The 19,481-nt window shown below is 32.9% G+C and overlaps 1 protein-coding gene and 1 long non-coding RNA gene across 3 annotated transcripts; one reads left to right on the forward strand and one right to left on the reverse strand.

The window, feature by feature from the left end:
* Positions 1-364: 364 nt before the first annotated feature.
* On the forward strand, positions 365-1,167 carry LOC149413980 (uncharacterized). The gene is made up of 3 exons (XR_016303992.1): positions 365-677; positions 771-1,052; positions 1,134-1,167. It is a non-coding gene; the product is annotated as an uncharacterized LOC149413980 (long non-coding RNA).
* A 2,221-nt stretch (positions 1,168-3,388) lies between these two features.
* LOC149413981 (uncharacterized) lies at positions 3,389-6,024 on the reverse strand. Of its 2 annotated transcripts, XM_089643717.1 has the most exons (7): positions 5,847-6,024; positions 5,655-5,764; positions 5,248-5,487; positions 4,929-5,000; positions 4,700-4,816; positions 3,602-3,908; positions 3,389-3,447 (listed from the first exon to the last, which is right to left on the reverse strand). In XM_089643717.1, exons 3-6 carry the CDS (start codon positions 5,320-5,322, stop codon positions 3,618-3,620), a joined length of 555 nt encoding a protein of 184 aa, XP_089499843.1. In that variant the 5' UTR covers positions 5,323-5,487; positions 5,655-5,764; positions 5,847-6,024; the 3' UTR covers positions 3,389-3,447; positions 3,602-3,617. The 2 variants fall into 2 exon arrangements, with proteins under 2 accessions (XP_089499843.1, XP_089499842.1); XM_089643716.1 differs by having other exon boundaries at positions 3,402-3,908.
* Between the last annotated feature and the right edge of the window lie 13,457 nt (positions 6,025-19,481).

A 19,481-nucleotide genomic window follows, 5' to 3' on the forward strand; every position in this document is an offset into this window, starting at 1 on the left:
AATTGGACCAAACCAATCGTATGGAAAGAGGGTGGATTTATCAATCTATAGATAGTTGATTTATGTTGAGTGGTTTATTTATAGGCCTACCTGTCAAATGAACAAGAAGCTTTACAGCTTGATGTGTTGTAAATATCAAAAGTGCAATTCCTTGTGATCATTGAACAGCTAACTGTGAGTAAGAAGATAATGTTAGTACCCATTAATTTATTGTTATTCAGCCTTACTCATAATCGAAACACTACGATAATACGGACAGGTTAAGTGAATTTTTTACTCATAATAGCGCCAACTCGCGCGCATGCGCATTGCCTAATCTGACCGTATTAGCAGACGTCAAAATTCAACCCACCCGAAGAGCAGGATTAGGCAGTATTATGAGCGTATTAAATTCGGAAATGGCTGACTTTGACAATTTTGACGTTTTGACTGGAGCTTTGGCAAATCTTGACCGTATTCATCCACCACGGGCACGGAAAACATACAAAAAGCGGTATGACCCATTTACGGCGCTAACGGAAGGAGATTTTAGGTCCAAATATAGATTCACCAAAGCAAATATGAGACGTTTGATCGACTTGGTACGGCCATATTTGCATGTCAATAACAAACGGGGTGGAAAAATATCTACCGATCTCCAAGTTCTTTGTGCCATACGATACTGGGGCAGAAACGAGGTAAGGATAGTGTTTATAGTTGCATTCCTGTGAAACAAATCAGCAAAATCGATAACTAAACAGTTTTTAAATTATTATAACATTTTTTCGCAGATACAAGATGATTGTGCAGATTTACATGGATTTAGTCAACAGACAATGTCCCGTATTGCCAAAAGGGTCGCAACTGCATTTGCCCGCCTTTCTCCACAGTACATTAAAATGCCACAATCTATTGAAGAGCAACAATCAACAGTTGCAAAGTTCCAAGGAATAAAACGTTTTCCTGGAGTAATGGGTGCCATTGACTGCACGCACATTAAAATAAGGAAAGTTGGGGGTGATGCCGGCCAATATTACATCAATAGGAAGGGGATATATTCCTTAAATGTCCAGGTTTGTAAAGTGATAAACCTCAATACGTGTCTGAAATATAAACATTAACCAACATTGATTGCATGAATAAATTCATTCCAGGTGGTGTGCAATGCAGAACTAAAAATTATGGATATTGTTGCTTATTGGAGAGGCAGTACTCACGATGCTCGTATTTTCCGGGAAAGTTCCATCAAGCAGAGGTTTGAAGAAGGTCACTTCAACGGACGACTGTTGGGAGACGGAGGTTATGCCTGTACACCATATCTGTTCACCCCAGTTAGGAACCCAAGAAACCCCAGAGAAGTGGCGTATAACAGGGCTCAAATATCTACTCGCAACACGGTGGAGAGATGTTTTGGGGTATGGAAACAGAGATTTCGTTGCCTGCTGCGGGGTATGTCAGGATCTCTCGATACCATCAAGACAACTATCGTAGCTCTTGCTGTTCTCCATTGTCTTGCCATCGATATGAATGATCCTCAGTTAGGTAAGAAAACAACTCAAAATAAAAGATGTGTTAAAATGAAACATAATATAATATGTCAGTTTTTAGATATTCCTTACATTAGAGTTTTGTATGTACTAATTCTATGATTTGTAATTTGGAATAGATGATGATGAAGAACATGATGAGGGTGCAGGAACAGAAGCAGGTGGTGGTGGTTTCATGGAAGTAGCCCCAAATGAACAAGTAGCCCCAATCAATCATATTGGAAATGCCACTAGACAGGTGTTCATTGATCAACATTTTTAAATGTATTAGTATGTACTCGATATGATTGTATCTACATATATAATTATATTACACTGAAAAAATGTACATACTCAGTAGTATAATGTACCTGCGACACAAATGCATATTACACAATAATGAAGATATAATAATAAGACTAAGGTATGATCAATATTGTTTATTTATTTTTATTTTAGGGAAATCAGTTTACAACGTGCTTAATTTATAGTCATGTGTAATTCACCTAACTGAGAAACCATTTATAGATTTCCTCATTATGTTTACATGGGCGTTGAGCTGGTCTATTTATATTACAAGGAATTCAATTCAACTTAACTTTAAAATGAATGTGTATGATTAATGGGTACTTTATATTTAATAGGTAAATGAGAGTGTATTTGGGAAGCATGTTTATGAGAATTGACAAGGTTGTAGAGATATTGAAAGAAGGGATAAATGCAGATAACTCGATTAATGGTGGACTGACATGCTTCGCTCTAACTCTCTTAACGTTCCAAACTCTTCTCCCATTAGCTTATTCGGAGAGTCATTTGTCATGTTTTCAGTTGGTTGTTGGTCATTCACTGACCCATAAGGGTTGGGAAATGGAAGGTTAGGTACATTTATAAATTAAACAATCTCTTCTTGCTATACAAATGTCTCATATATTGCAATAAATGAATCCACGCTACTAGAAAAAGCTTTATTCTCTTTGTGGATGGATTTGGCAGTTAATTTACTGATTTTAAATCTATTTTTGCTGTCATGTCTCTCTAAACTGTCGGCCAATGAAAATACATGCAGTTTTGTTAGGTTTTGATGAGCAAATATTAAATATTCAGTACTCGACGTAAAATGTGTTACGAGGTTGAACTTTCAGGAAATTAAAAAAAAAAAAAACAAAGAAAAAACTGTTTTGTTAATGAAGGTTTTTTTAATCTAAACTCTTAACTGTAACCTTTGATAAAACTACAGAAAAAAACATCATCCACATAAAGATTCAGCATTAAAAAACTAGGCAGAAAGTTACAAGTTTTACATAAATAATAGAATAGTTTACAGTTTATAGGAACATAGTATGGAATGTGTTAGTATGGAATGTTATAGGAACATAGTATGGAAGCAACACCAATAAACCGGAGTGACCAATCACAGGCATCCGGAACGTTGGTGTTGGCAGCTCTCTATGCCGTGAAGGAGCGCATCTAGTGGAGTATCCTTGTTCATCAGAGCGTTTGGAGTGGGAGTCGTAACCCTCGGCAACAGAGACTCGAAGATGTGGGCAACATGAAAGCAAACCAAAGAAAGATTAAAAAGTACACATAAAAGGCATTATTATTGATATTGGTCTGCGAAGCTAATGAACGATGACCAATAAACAAGAATCATAAATCATAAAGAAAATAGTTCCCACAAAGCAAAACTAGCAATTAATAGAATATAGGGAGAATTTAATATGTTCAGTTATCACCAAATACCAATTTAATTAAAAACAAGATATTTTAACTTACGAATTTACCATCTCGGAGGAACTTAATCCAATTGCTGCCTCAACCTTCAGCAGCACTGGATCTTCTATGTCTTGACTGGGCCCTCCACCAGTTCCAACGAACACTTGCCCTCTGTGTTCGGGCATCTCGTTTCAAGTTGTCCCACGCCTTTTTTAGAGCTGCTAGGGGTCTGCAATCATATATAAAATATTACGAGAAATCAATTGGGATGTATACAAATTCTAATTAACCAAACATTGCACCCTTCCTAGAAAGGTTACGCAGAGAGGACAGTCTGTCAAACCACTTGCCTCGCCCACAATCACACCATATATCATACATACTCTTAAAATAAAATAATTATTTGGCTATCCATCCATCTTTCAGCATCGACATTTTAATTTTGTGTTCCTCCTCCATGAACCTAATCCTGGTCTGCGACTCTTCATCCTGTAGACAATTTTTAAGGTCACTTTCCTTCTTCATCAAGCTAACCCTGGTCTGTGACTCTACTTCCTGTAGACGAATTTTAGCCCTGGATTCGTCTTTCATGAGCCTGAACAAGTACTCCATTTTTTTTTGGTGCTCAAGGTGCATTATTTTTTTTGTTTCTTCAAAGACGTTCGCCTTCATTTGGGCTAAGTCGTCTTCCTGAAAATAAAAACATTAAATGACAAAGTTTTCATAACTGGTTTAACATAATTATTATTAATTATTCTATCAGAGATCATTTCAATGTAAAAAATCAAAATAACGAAATTCGTCAATTAAATAATGTAACGTCATAAATCGTTAAATTGTACATTGTTGATATACACTTATATTTTTAATATTATTAACTCCTTAAATTATTAATAAGGATACTTATATAAATAATGTTCATCTCGATACTCAGCATCTCTTTTAAACACAAGCGTCTGCTTCCATAAAGGAGAAACATCAAAAAAATTCAAAAAAAAAAATGTGAAAACTAATTTTTATATATCATTATTGTTAGCAAATATTATTATACATTGTAAACTGTAATTATTACATAATAAAAAAATTCCAACTTTCTATTATAATTTTTCCAATTTCCAATCCAGGTAAGTATGTTTATGTATCTTTGTAAATAATAAACTTAGATAGTGCCTATATATAACAAAGTGTACAGCAGAGGTGATTTCTCACAAAAACGGCGCTTTACAATTATTATTTTTATTAATCCATATGTCAACACTACATACAAAATAACTATATTCAACTTTAGTCACCATGAAACAGGCAGTCACCTAGTACGGTGTTTTAATCTATTCTCTGCAAATCTCTTAATTATCGTGCATTTTATACATAAAAAAATAATATTCATATATGAGTTATTGTTTTTCTTAGTAAACTTTCAGTTTTGGTACGACAATAAAGTCAGTTGAGCAAACAAAAATGTGGTGTGAAGAAATACTTACTTTATGGCGTGGTCGCCTCCGAGGTAGAGGTGGAGGGCAAGCATGCAGCGGGACATGCTGGATGGTGTGTGCTTGTGGTGATAGTGGCGGTGGTGGTGAATCAGCTTCACTTGTTTCCTGTTGATATAAACAAAAGATTATGTCCAACTGAAAAGTTACTGCTTTAAATATTGCAAATAGTTAGCACTCATTGTTGCGCTGATCATTTAAGTAGGTTTAGGTATATTACCTCAAAAGACAACTTCCTATTGGGAACAGAGTGTGGCAGTGTGGAGTGAGGGGTTGATGTAGGAAAATTCATCTGTAATAATAAAACACAATTACCAATATAACTCCCACAATTAAAGCAAGATTTACATGAGTTTAAATATAGACAGAAACATCAATATTTCAATAATATTACTATCAACTTATCTTTTGAAAAAAAAAATGCTGGTTGGCTGTTAAATATTAATTCATATAAAAAGTTGTGTTTTACAAAGTGTGTGTTTTCCATTTAATATGTCACACCACAAAGTATTTGCTTCCTTCGATAAAAAGATATTTACCTTTGCTTTAAATGTTGAATCGCTATCGTCAACATTTTTGTCCGTTACGAATTCATGTGGTAACAAATCCACCATCGAGAGAATATCCTGCGAAGGACTTGGTGGTTGGGGACCTCCACCTCTGTTGCCATCACTTCCCTCCTATACCGGCTCAATTGGCTCTTACAAGCCAATTTGAGCATCTTCCATTGAGCTTGTATCTGACCCATGTCTCTTTTTTGGTCACTTAGTGTGTTAAATCTGAAAAATAGTGTGCTATTAATTATGTGGTATGAATACCTTTACCTGATTAATTTTATACTGGTATTTTTTTATTTGAAATGGATGTCAAAGCTACGAAGCGACAAACTTAAAGTTTAATCTGTAGAAAAGTTAACAATGCGGATATATTATGGAGGTATACTTACTTTAATAAAACAAGCTTCCAAGCTTCCCTCTTGGCAATTAGGGTGTTACCGTCCGAGTTTTTGTTCTCTACAGCCCTCACGTGTTCAGTCACACAGTCCTTCAACAAGGCCTACAAGGAAAACAATCATTATACTTACACTAATTTCAAACAAGTAAACAAAACATTAGAGCCAAGATAAAAGTTAACAAACCTTTTCAACGTCACCCCAATTTTTGTTACGCTTGCGCCTTTTTAATTCTACCTCTTCAACAAAATTAATCTCAACATTATCCATTTTTAGGTTATTCGAAGATAAACAAACCAATTCTTGGATTACTTTTTTGACATTTGAATAAACGTGAAGTTGGCAACACGCCGCAAAATGCCAAATTTTTCAAGTGTTGCTACTGTAAAAAAATCATATTCCATAATCCAGCGGTCGAGCTACATTGGGAAAATTTATGATTATGAGTAAATATTTTTAATCTGACCAGTATAGGCCCCCACCCCTGTATAGCTAATACGGAGTATTATCGTCGTATTAGGGATTTCATTATGAGTAAGGCTGATTAAGTTTAATTTGTAGAACTCCATTTATTTTTTATTTTTTATGTATTCAATAATATTGTTATTGGTTTTATAAAACCAGTTTATTTTTAAACAAGTTCTGCTGTGTAATTATTATTACGTGTGACAGCTGTTTCGCCCTCTGAAGGCATTATCAAACTGTGGGTAGCCCACTTACAGACGATACATTTATATTATTTCTAGGTAGGTATTTTAATTTCAATTACTGATTTCTTAAATGATTTTTGAGTAAAATATTAGAAATATTAGAAATTATTACTAACTAACCTATAACCAGAGCTTAATACCGCAAAATACTTTTTTAGGTTTAGGTTTCTTAATATAAGCAGATAGTTTGTTATGTCACATTATAAATTAAAATAAAACAATAACTTATCGATTTCGTCTTTAATACTAAATGCTAAGGCTTTATAATACTGTATTTATTTTTAAAATCTTTAATCTACAATCTACCAGTAAGTAGGGGGTTCAAGCTTCCTTATTGAAATAATTAATAAATATTTATCAATTAACCAATTACCATCACCTAACAGCAGTGCCATGAACCTTCCCAACCCAGAGAATTTTTCCATCAAGATGGAACCAGGATACCAGGAAGTAGGCGCAGGTGAAATGCCGTATATGGATATAGAAATCCACCTTCCGGATGTAAAGAAGGAATGTTTGCAGTATGCTGAGAGTGTTCAGCCAACTAGTAAGTTGCATTAAGTATATTATCACAAAGCAGTTTCAGACGACGCAGTCAGGACAGCTGCTTGTTTACTACTTCACCTCTTGTCGTCTATCAGTACTTTTGATTTTACCTTTGTAATATTGCTTTGCTGGAAACCGTCGAACTAAGAAAATGTGAACTTATAATGCCCGCAAAGAATTCCTTGTTCCTCAAGCTGTTGCTTCGCTACATTTTACCAATAAAATAAAGTATCTCTTCTAAACGTTATCTGTTCCTAAGAAAAAAATAATAATTTGAGATAATAAGATATATGTAACGTGTATTTTTTAATTAAACTTGTATCCTGACGTTTGATGGGGATTTCGGAATTCATTATTCGATTGACATTAATAAACTAGACCTTCTCAAGAATAGAACACAATCGCTGAAAAAACAGCCATCTGGTGTAATGTTTATAAGTGAACATAATTACAAAATTTCTTTTCTTATTTCCCCTTTCTTCATAATTTCTCAATAGTATCTACCTAATATATCTAGTAAATAAGATGCTACCTACCTGTCTACGAGTACCTACTTGCGAGTGAACTACTTACTCGCGACGCCTAGAGCTACTTACGACAATACGTTGCGAGTTGGTCTAGCACATTACGCGATTTCGCTAGAAGGTTCTAGCCTGTTGCCTAGACATAATTTCAGCGCCAACGAAAATTCCAGTAGCACCCAGACTGAGCGAGTTGTCTCCATTTTACCCGCGATCTCGCACAGCTACTGATGCTATCGGCCGGGCTATATAAATAGGCCTGACGTAGCGAGCAGTCAGTCAGTCAGTCATTAGTCGGCCAACAATTAACAACAACAAAGGGTTTTTCAAAGCACAAAGTTCTTGTAAAAACTAATATGTAATATTGTTGTTTTAAAAAAAATATTCCTTACATGCAATGACTCGGTGATGGCATTATTAATTTTATATAAAAGACAAATAATTAATTTATATAAAATAAAGTGATTTGTCTTAATAAAATAAACTGTATTTATATAATTGCATGTTTTTAATGGAAATTTGTACCCGCAAATCGCAGACCGACACTCAGTATGTCTTTACATATGTGTAGATGTTTTGATGTTTTGTTATTCCAGGTAGCATTAATGTGGAGACTGTTCCGATCCAGGCAGGACACAGAGAAGAAGACGAAGGTGGAATTCCTTATACAAAAATAGACATAGACCTGCTGGATGTTAAAAAGGAATGCTTAGAGCATTCTGAAAGTATTAACCAGACTGCAGGTAAAATCGGTTTGATTTGTCTGAACCCGTTTTAATATTTTTTGTTTTAATTTATGATAATAAAAACTTATTGAGCTTTATCCATTATCTTTTTCAGACTTGAAATTGGCCCTGAAGACGCATCCTGGAGGAAAATCTAATTCATGTTCCCACTTCTTAAGCCGCCGCAAGTCAGTGTTAGCACGACACTAGCATTCTCATACTGAAGAAAAGCCTTGCAACTATTCATGTTCTCACAAGGAAACTTTAAACCTCCACATGCTTTCCCGTACTGGAGAAAAACCTTATTCATGTTCCTTATGCAGTTTTCATGTTCTATAAAGGCATATTTGAAAAATCACCTGCTTACCCATAATGGAGAAAAACCTTTTGCTTGTTCTTTGTGCAGCTATTCTGGTTCTCGGAAGGGAAATTAAAAACGTCACATGCTTACCCATTCTGAAGAAAAACCTTATTCTTGTTCCTTCTGCAGCTATTCTTGTTCTGAGAAGAGACGTTTAATACCGCACATGCTTACCCATTCTGAAGAAAAACCTTATTCTTGTTCCTTCTGCAGCTATTCTTGTTCTGAGAAGAGACGTTTAATACCGCACATGCTTACCCATTCTGAAGAAAAACCTTATTCTTGTTCCTTCTGCAGCTATTCTTGTTCTGAAAAGAGACGTTTAAAACCGCACATGCTTACCCATGCTGAAGAAAAACCTTATTCATGCTCCTTCTGCAGCTATTTATGTTCTGTTAAGGGAAATTTAAAATATCACATTCTTACCGATACTCAAGAAAAAACTTATAAATGTACATTCTGTACCTATTCATCCGCTCACAAGGGATTTAATTCGTCATATGCGTACCCATATTGGAAAAAAACCTTTTTAGCGATAAGATAAAACCGATAGCGATTTCGTTGTCAGCATAATTCTAAGAATATAAATAATATTTGTCATATTAATTTCTACGATCGTAAAATTAATAATAACAGTAGCATACAATTACTTGTCCGTACATTCATTGTACATCTAAGAATTGTGGCTGTTAATTATTGTAACCCATTTTTGTACCTAACCTTAGAATTAACTATGAATTATGTATTTAAACAACTTATAATAATCTGATTTGACTTTCGTGTTTGTCTACTTTGATTTCAAAAATTATGTTGTTGTCAAACAAGTATTTGTGAATTGTATCGAAATGCCTTTTTCATTTTGTGGAACACAACGCTCGTTATAACCTACGTTTTCGTAGATAACGTTAATTTATTTATTTGGTTGAAATAAGCTATTGCTTAGCAATTTTAACTAAAATATTAATTCTTTATTCATATTCGTACGCAATATTTTTATTAAACATTATTAATGAGTTCACAGAATATCATTTATATTTACTAAAATAATTCGTAAAATTAATTTTGACCGCTTTTGATTTTTTTATGTTTCTGTTCTATAGAAGCAGGCGATCGTGTTTAAAAGAGTGGTGAGCATTAATATTAAGAATAATAAGTGTTTTTAATTAATTATCAATTAAGGAAATAAGATTATTAAAAAATATATATGTACCCGTAAATAAACAAATTAAAATTTACATCAATTATGAAGACAATTTCATCAATTTGGTATTTTTACATTGAATTTCACTTTAATCGCTTTTAGTGGGTGTTCATCGTTTTCGGTTGTTCTGATATTTTCGTGTAGGCTGTTGAAGCATTTTTCCCTAAATATATGTCATGATGTTGATCAAAAGTGGTGTTACATTTTTGTGTTGGAAGTGTATGTTTTTGACAAGTATGACTACCAGTAAAAAAACTCTGATTATGTTTTTCTTTTATTATTTTAATCATAAGGTATTTATCGGACAAGACCATCAATTTTTAATAGTTTAAATTAAAAAAATATATGCTTTGTATAATCTCTAGGTTTTTATAACTAGACGTTGTAAAATTTCAACAGGGAGTAGATTTATTTTGTATGCAGCTCTCCAGCTGACTCTATAGCGTATTGGAGATTTGATTGTACTATAGCGTGGTAGATTGACGTTAGATCTTCCAATGAGAGATGTGTCAAACTTTAAAAAATATATCATTTATATTTGTTTTTTTGTTGACGGTAAGGTTGATTCTATTTCTTTATATTTTAAGTTTTCAATGTGTAACAGTTTATTGTGCAGTTAGTTTTGTTATTTTATTTAACCCGCCCGTGTCCATAATGTAACGATGGTCTATATTGGTCTTTAAATCTTCCATATCTCCGTAAAAGCACATAACAAATTAATCAGTATTTAAGGTATTTCTAAAATACATATTTTTATAATCATTAAAAATATTATAAACACTGTGGCAATTCTAGGTCAAATAATAAAAAATATTTTTTTAAATATCAATACAGTTCGACGTCAAATGAAACAGCATATTTTATTTATTTATTTATTACACGCCCTAGTGGGCTTTTCTTAAAAAAAATACATGCAACACTTAATACAATAAAGAAGAATGTAAACATAATGACAAAAAGAAATCCTCACGCATATAATTGAATTTAAAAGATTCAACAAAACAAAATAGTAGAAGCGGAGAAGTTATATGGGTACATAGATCTATTTGTGTCTAGAAGAATAAAAGTGATAGAATATACAACATTTATACTGATTAGTTTTAAGATAAAATATATCACCCAGATCAGAATATTTGTTTCTTAGGTAGTGAAATCTCGGAATCGGAGAATTTTGGTAAGCTAGTGTCCTGGTGTTATTGAAGTAAAAAGGTAAGAAATGTCGGCATGATTTTTTGGGAACATGGATATTGATAAATTGAAGCAATTCGTTTATTTATTGTTATCAAGTTTAATCTGTAGAACTCCTTTTTTATTTTTTATATATTTAATACTATTGTTATTGGGTTTATAAAAACAATTTATTTTTAAACAAGTTCTGCTGTGTAATTATTATACGTCTGACAGCTGTTTCGCCCTCTGAAGGCATTATCAAACTCTGGGTATCCCACTTAAACACGATACATTTATATTATTTCTAGATAGGTATTTTAATTTCAATTACTGATTTGTTTATTGATTTCTGAGTAAAATGTTAGAAATTATTTTTGGTTATTACCCCAGTAAAGTTTCCCCAATTACTGTAATGTTATTTGACTGAAGACCTTCATAAAAAAAATGAAACGATTCGGGACAGTGAATTTTAAAATGTAGTATTCTTTGTAACAGTATTAAATCTGGGCTTATTCTTCTCTCTGAAAGTTTCAATAGAGACATTTTATCCAAGAGGTAATTGTAATTTATGTTTTGTATAGGAATATGCAATTTATAATTTATAAACCTTAGAAACTTCTGTTGAATCTCTGAATGAATATTGAAAAATGGAGACCATAACGTAGAGCTATACTCAAGTTGGCATCTGACAAGGCTTTTACATAACATAATAAATGTTCCTAAATTATTGAAATCTTTTGCAGCTCTCAAAACAAAGCCAGTCTTTAGGGCCTTGTTGATAATATTATTAATAACACATACAAAGGTGAGCTTACTGTCGTACATAATGCCTAGATCAATAATTTTACTAGCACAATTTAAATTTTCATCATTTAATGAATATTGAAAAAAATGGGATTACCACAGACATAGGAATTAATAGACGAGAAGATAATGGCGAGGGGTAAAATCAACTGTTGAAGAACGAAGGGAGTAAGGCTGACTGTGATTCGTCAATAAATCAATCTGACAGTAAATAGGCATCTCGCATTATAATATCACCATTTACTTCTTAAAAGTAAAACCTGCTTTTGAATGAATAGACATTTTTACATGGGAGCGCAAATTACTCGCCACGTTATGAACAAATTTGCGAAGTCCAAATTCGGCAAAAAAATTCGGTTCCATTTTCAGAGTCGAATATTTCGTTTAAGTATTTAGTTAAGACACTTTTATAAATGTTCATAATTTACTTCCCAGCAACCAACCAGCTTTGTGTTTCGCGTCCAGACGTTTCTCGATGTGATAGTATATGTTTCTAAAACTGATCTATATTATACGATGTGAATATGCTTAAAATAAAGTAAAATAATGCTTATATATGGAATGTAATACGACAATTGGGTTTATTCTCTTTTTCACATCTATTTTTACAAGTTTTCATAGTACAAGTCAACATTTTGTCGTGTTATTTCGTAAAATGAACCGATGATGCCTCGACCATAGTTCGCACAAGAATGATGACGTCACGTTTTCAAATTTCACTTGAGGCCATACGCGAGCACAGCCGGCTCCAATGGAACCGGTATGGGGAGTGGGGATAATACGCTTTTAATCACTTGGGGCAGGTCTACTAATATTCATATGTCTATGGGGATTACTTATTTTGGAAAATTGAATGAACTGACATTTATTTATGTTTAATGCCAATTTTTTGATTGAGCACCATTCAAAAAGATATCTCAAGTTAGTTTGAAGTGTAATACAATCATTAATGTGGTTAATCTCTGTACAAAATTTCATGGCATCGGCAAACAGTAGAACGTTTATATCAGTAAATACATCAACGATGTCGTTTATGAATATTATAAACCAAATGGGACGTAGAACTTTTATTTAGAACTTTTTTAAGTACTTGGATAGAAAAAATATAATGGCGTTGATAATATTATGTTAATTTTTATTTTTCATATTCCAAAAGGCTATTTTATACATATGAGAGATAAGGATGTAAAGTCACTTTTTATTTCAAGTTTAAAAATGGTTATTTTTGTTTCTAATACTTGATCTTCATTGTTGTTATTATTTAAATTTACGAATCTGTATACTACGATTACTGTATAATAATGACTAGCCATTTAATAAATAAAGATTCGAAAATTTAAAATTAGAAATTCAAAATTTTCAGAAATTTGGTTTAGTAATGGGTAATTTCTATCACCTAAGAAATTCTAAAAAAGTACCATAGGATGCATATTAGGGCGGAACGAAAATTTTTTTTTTCTAATTCTGATTTGGAATAGTTGTATTAAGTTGCCAATTGCCATCAATTACCTCAATTAAAAATATAAAAAATATCAGACAACGGTAAGAGCCCCCGCCAAGACATCGAACATTTACAAAAACGACAGTTTATGGGATATTTGCGCGGCCTAGAAAATAGTACAGAATTTATTAAAATAGGTTTATTTTATTTAAAAACATATTCAAATATAGTTAACTAGCTATTGCAATCAAATATTTCTTTATTTTAATATACTTTGGCGCTGTAACAGAGGTGCAAAGTGCGGGACGAAGCGGAGAGCGGCACCTGACAATCTACGAAATGCAGTTATTTTGTTTAAACTACTGTCGATAATTGTCTCAGGTGAAAGGTCGCGCGTCAATTATATTCACGACTACTTATTGATAAAGGTTTTTTAAGTGAATTAAACTGATTTCTAGAAGACAAAATTTAAAATGTCCGATATTTGGTGTAAGTGCAGAGTTGAAAGAGAATATCCTACCTACGTATGAAAATGTGATGAAATTCTACGAATGGGTTAGACAAGACTTAAAAGTAAGGAATAACACAACAAAAGAATCTACGTATTTGGAAATTGCCGTAGTAGTTTGAACGAAAATTGAAGAATTGTGGATAAAATCTTCGATTCCAATTGTCACACACAAAATAATCTTACAGTTACTAAAAAGTTATCACTCAAAGTGTTATAATTTGAAAAAGTCTTTGAAGAAACTTAAGGAAGAAAAGTTAGAAGAGTTCAGAGTACAGAGTAGAAAGATTTTTGACATAGCTGCAAGTAAATGTCAAAAATTTGTAAGCTGTACTTGTTTGAGAGAAAAAAAAAGTTCCAAAAGAGGAACAAATGTTTTAAGAAGACCAACGCACTAACTGACTAATGGCTTTAGGAAGAACTGATCTTATCCATAGTAAAAAAATGCTAAATAGAAGATTACGTACTCTCAAACAAGAAATGAGGCATAATAGATAGGATGAAACTAAGAACAATAAGGCAGAATGAGACGCGAGCAAATTTTAACCGAAGAAAGAGTAACAGAAATTCCTTCATTATATTTCGATGGAAGGAAAGACAAGACGGCTAAAACTGTTTTAAAAAGATCGAAGAGGCTTAGAGTGATTGTACAAGAGGAAAATATTTCGATTATAAAAGAACCAGGTACTGTTTATGTCGGGTATGGGGTTCCAACATCGGGCAGTGCAAGAAATATTGAAAGAGCTATCCACAGATTTTAAATGACTGAAAAGATATCACTAGATGGTTTAATGGCTGTTGGCTGTGATGGAAAAACAAACAAATACAGGGAAAACAGACAATCTCGACCATTGCAATGGATAATTTGTCTCTTACACTCCAATGAGTTACCATTGAGGCATTTGTTTACCTATTTGGATGGCCCTACTGCAGGACCTAAATCATTTGCAGGTCAAATTGGTAAAGCATTAGAGATATGCGAGACGCTGCCGTTGGCTAACTTTGAGAAGATAGAAGGTGAACTACCTCCACAAATATCCACAGATCTCAGTACAGACCAGAAATATTTACAAGAAATTACTACTGCTGTCATAAATGGATCCTGGTCTCCTGGATTTATTAAAGAGAAGCTCAGGTAAACTACCCCATGCCCGCTGGATGACAAGAGCTAATCGCATACTGCATTTGTATATTTCTGCAGAAAATCCACAACAAAATCTTGTGACTTTAGCAACGTTTTTCGTATAATCATACGCTCCTGTCTGGTTTACTATCAAAACACATTCATCCTGCAAAGATGGTTCAAATCATTTATGGAAGCTCATTAACAGCACTAGATATTTGTCCAACGAGTTGTTAGTGATAGTGGACCCTGTTATAATTTGTAACAGTTACTTCGCTCATCCAGAAAACTTGTTGTTGAGTATGATAACAGATTCATGTAAGCACATTAGAGAACTCGCTGCAAGACGCATTTAAAAGGCTCGTCAAGTTAATAAAAAATCTGTTTCGCGCATTTTTGAGGTGCCAAAAGTGAACTTAAATGCATGTTCTTACATAGACATGATTGACTGGCAACAAAATATATACGAACCCTCAATACTGATGAATATTTCCGATGGTCAGTTACAAGATCTTATTGAAAATGGAGAAGATACATTGTTGAAGTTTATGAGACTGACTTGCCATACCTAGGCTGTGGAAAGATTTGTAAAAGTTGTGACAGAAGCAGTTCTAAGTGCATTCGACAAGATAAGACGAGAGGGATTCATAAAATCTAAATTAGCATCTCGAAAACTCATGCCAAAGTTTGAACCTAAAAATGGTTTTTTGCTATAAAAAATGATTTTATTCATACCAACATAACTTTCTTAATCTGTGTTTAATTTTGAAATAAATGTTTTAATTAATTAAAATCTACTTTTATTTTATCATTTCATGCATAACATATTATATTTACTTATTATTTTGTTTATAGGGTGTTTAATACAAAACGTCTGTAAAAACTTAAAAAATAAAATTTCAAGTCTCTAGCGGGACCTCAAGATGTCGAGCTAGAAGTTCCAAATTGAGAACTGTTATTTAGAATTACATAAAGCAACTTTTCCCTGGTATTCCAATTCGAATTTCGAAAAAAAAAATTTTTTCATACAAAAGTGTTCCACCCTATATTGCATATGTCACACTGATTTATAAATGTGGAAATTCTATCTATACAATTGTAAATGTTCTCCAAAATGCCCTGGAAAAAATTTCAGACTTGTCTCAATCATCCTTTCTGAATGCAATTACTAATGTTATCCAAATTAACCCTGGTAATAAATTACATCTTGCGATTCTTTCAAGGATAAAGAAACCATCCTGTCACTTCGAATGCACTCAGCAATGTTCCCAAAATTTGTTTTGACAGCATCGCTATTCCATTGTAAGAATATTATGTACTAAATACAAAATTTGGCTGTCCTGAAACGGGAATCCTTCCCAGCTGGACAGACAAAGGTTCATTTTGTTTTAAATTGTTTGTAATTTATATATATAAATATAAAATAAACAAATAAAGATGAGAGCCTTGCGGCACTCCACTTGTCGCCATAAATTCGTGCCATTTATTCTCACACAAAGACTTCTTTTGAACAAATAACTAGTTAACCAATTTAGTAAATTACCGTAAATTCCAAGTTTAGCTAATTTATTGATTAATATTTTGTGACACACCTTGTCAAATGCCTTGGTGAAGTCAGTGTATAATCAGTGTATAATGAGTCTATCTGGCACCTGTTTGCTAAGGATGTAGATATTAAATTTTCGTATGTAAATTGGTTAATGTAGATTTATTTGAACAAAAGCCATGTTGGTAGGGAGTTATAATGTTTGTAGATATTTTATCAAGTACTATTTTTTCAAAATGTTTAGGTATCGATGACTGGATACATAATATTAGTCTGTAATTTGAAACATCCGTTTTGTCACCCTTTTTAAAGATGGAAAACTTTTCTTACCTTTTTAAAGGTAAGAAAACTATGTTTCCATATATTAAGGAAACATCTTGTCATTGATGGTTAAAAATTACAAAGAGGAACAGATAGGCTCATTAGACATTCTTTAATTAACACAGGTGGAATGTTGTCAAGTCCAGCACTTTTTCTAGCATATTAAAAATTTACATGCTTTTTAAAATCATTTATTTCAATGTGTATAATTTTGAAAACAACGCATTATTTTCCTTTTCAAATTGGTTAACCTACGTTCAACATGGCTTCTCATTTTTGTCTCTAGTCAGATAGAGATGTTACATCAAACTTTCATATTTATGCATCATTTTTAGTCTACTTTACTTGAAAAAGTAGACACAATATGCTTATAGTCTTCTCTTTCAAGCGCAGTAATTTTGGCTTTCTAAAGATAGATATGTCACTCATCTCTAGCTTACTGCAAAAAAGGAAATAAACAATTTCATTGCAAGAGCCGAATAAACCATGTCGAAAAGCTGAATTGTCCGATTGTCCGTTCCTTAAGCCAATGCCATTTTTTGTATTCGTTTCCGCACGTTTCCTTCAATTTGACGACCAAATCAGAGAAGTCTCTATGTGTGCATACCGGTACACTTGCAGTGATCTACGAACATGTGTTGGTTGTTTAGTAGGTACCTGCGACCCAAGATCCAACACAATGCTCTTACAAGTCACATACACATAACTTTTGAAATACAGACTGTGAATAAGTTCGAAAGAAATAAATATTTCTACATACCATTCTCGTATTTTAAATGCAGTTAAAAAGTTCTAGTTGCAGACTATGTGCTTAAAAAACTGAATTAACATTTGTTTTAATCATATCGAACCTAACATAAAAAAATAGTTTTTTCTTCCAAATCATTTGTTAAAATTGCATTTGCAGATTCATCTGCTGACACATTTTGAAAGAATCCATTCGCATGTTCCGAGTGGAGTATAAATTCTAGTTTCACACCATATGCTGCGAAATTCCGAGGAAATCCATTTGTTTGCTCCTCATGTTATAATTATCTATGCTCGTGGACTATAGTAAAATTATTATTAAAAATTTTCGAGATGACGGAATAAAAGAAAAATCATTCTTGCGTTCCGAGTGCAATTATATTTTAGTAGATACATTTGCATTTGTAATTTGTGGAAACACATTTTTTAACGAAGAATTCTTTTTAGGTGAAGTATAAAAAAATCCGTCCGTGGTTAAATAAGGTTATAATAATGTCCTTCCCTCACAATTACGTCACATTCTCGGTAAAGGTGAGTCATACCCTAGCTTAGATTCGTATTTTTTAATATGTATCGGAATAAAATGAATAAGTCGGAATCAATTCTAGGAACGTTGAACATGATTTGATGGAGTAGAAAAGGGCAGTTTATTAAAGTATTAATAATTTTGAAAAGAAAATTTAAATCAAAACTTAGTCTTCTCTGTTCAGGGGTGCGTACATTGAAGAAATTTAGTCTATCGGTATACTTGATCGAGCTCGCATGTCACAATACGCTTGGTTGTACGAAAAAACTGATTTTGAACCGGCTCTATTTGCTGAATATGAACTTTGTAGGATGAACTGGTATACACAAAAAATGATCTTAACCCCACTGTAACGGAAATAGACATTACTGGCGCGATCTGTTTGCAAATAACATACAATAATGACACTTGCATTCTAGCAATATACCGCTCTCCTTCGAATCGTAATATTACACCATTTCTAAATAGTCTTAATAGCATATTATCCAATCTTTCCCATACTAAAAATTTGATAATTATGGGAGATTTAAATATCAACATACTCCCAAACAATTCACATCACCAATGTCATGACTACCTGAACATGTTAGAATTCCATGGATTAATTAGTACCATCAATACACCAACAAGAATAGTCAATGAATCAACTTCATGTATTGATCACATAATGGTCAAAACTAATAAACAAAACAAAAGCATAATTTACAAATCAACAATTACAGATCACTACACAACAATCTTCACTTTGCAATCCGACACCACAAAAAATAGACGAGATCAGTCTCTTATATACAATAATATTAACTTTGAAAATTTAAAAGCCTCAATTAAAAATAAATCTTGGCAAGAGCTTTTCCAAATAAAAAAAACTCAGATGATGCATGGATATATTTTGTTGACTTTCTGAAAAATGAATTAAGTAATAATACCACAATTTTGTCAAAAAAAATTCCAAAAAAAATTAAACCCCTGAAATCATGGATAAGTCATTCAATCATCAACTGCATTCGTAGAAGAAACGCACTACACAAAAAAGTGAAAGAAAATCCATATGACATAATAGCAATAAACATCTATAAAAGATACAAAAATACGTGCGGTGACGTCATCAGAAAGGCAAAAGAAATCTATTACGGAGTCAAAATCAAAGAAAGCAACAACGATCCCAAAAAAATATGGGAAATTTTAAGAGAAGCCACAAATCCACAAAACACTAAAGACAAACAAGACATAAGTAAACTCTGCATTGATGGAGAAATTATTGATACCTCAAAAAACCCAAAGCTCGTTGCGGATCACATCAATAATGTTTTTATTAATATTGGGTCACATCTTGCTTCTCGTCTACCAAATTGTGGGAATGCTCAAACTTCTGAAATAGGACTCCAATTTTCTCAAAGAAGATTTAACTTTCAAACAGTGTCTGGGGAAGAGATTCTAAAAATAATTAATTCCCTAAAAAACACGTCTAGTGCCGGAGATGATGGGTTATCAACCAAGATTTTAAAAACGCTGTCTACGGAAATTGCATTGCCCCTAGAACACTTAATAAACTCTGGTATCACTCAGGG

The sequence above is a fragment of the Hesperophylax consimilis genome, chromosome 20 (genome assembly GCF_061612785.1).
Source record: "Hesperophylax consimilis isolate HC1 chromosome 20, BYU_Hcon_1.0, whole genome shotgun sequence".
NCBI lineage: Eukaryota > Metazoa > Arthropoda > Insecta > Trichoptera > Limnephilidae > Hesperophylax > Hesperophylax consimilis.

Coding starts and splice junctions, on each gene's coding strand:
- LOC149413981 (XM_089643717.1), bottom strand. CDS start 5,322: ATGGTGGATTTGTTACCACATGAATTCGTAACGGACAAAAATGTTGAC. Junction 5,001..5,247: donor ATTCAACATTTAAAGCAAAG/GTAAATATCTTT, acceptor TTATTATTACAG/ATGAATTTTCCTACATCAAC. Junction 4,817..4,928: donor ATAGGAAGTTGTCTTTTGAG/GTAATATACCTA, acceptor TTATATCAACAG/GAAACAAGTGAAGCTGATTC.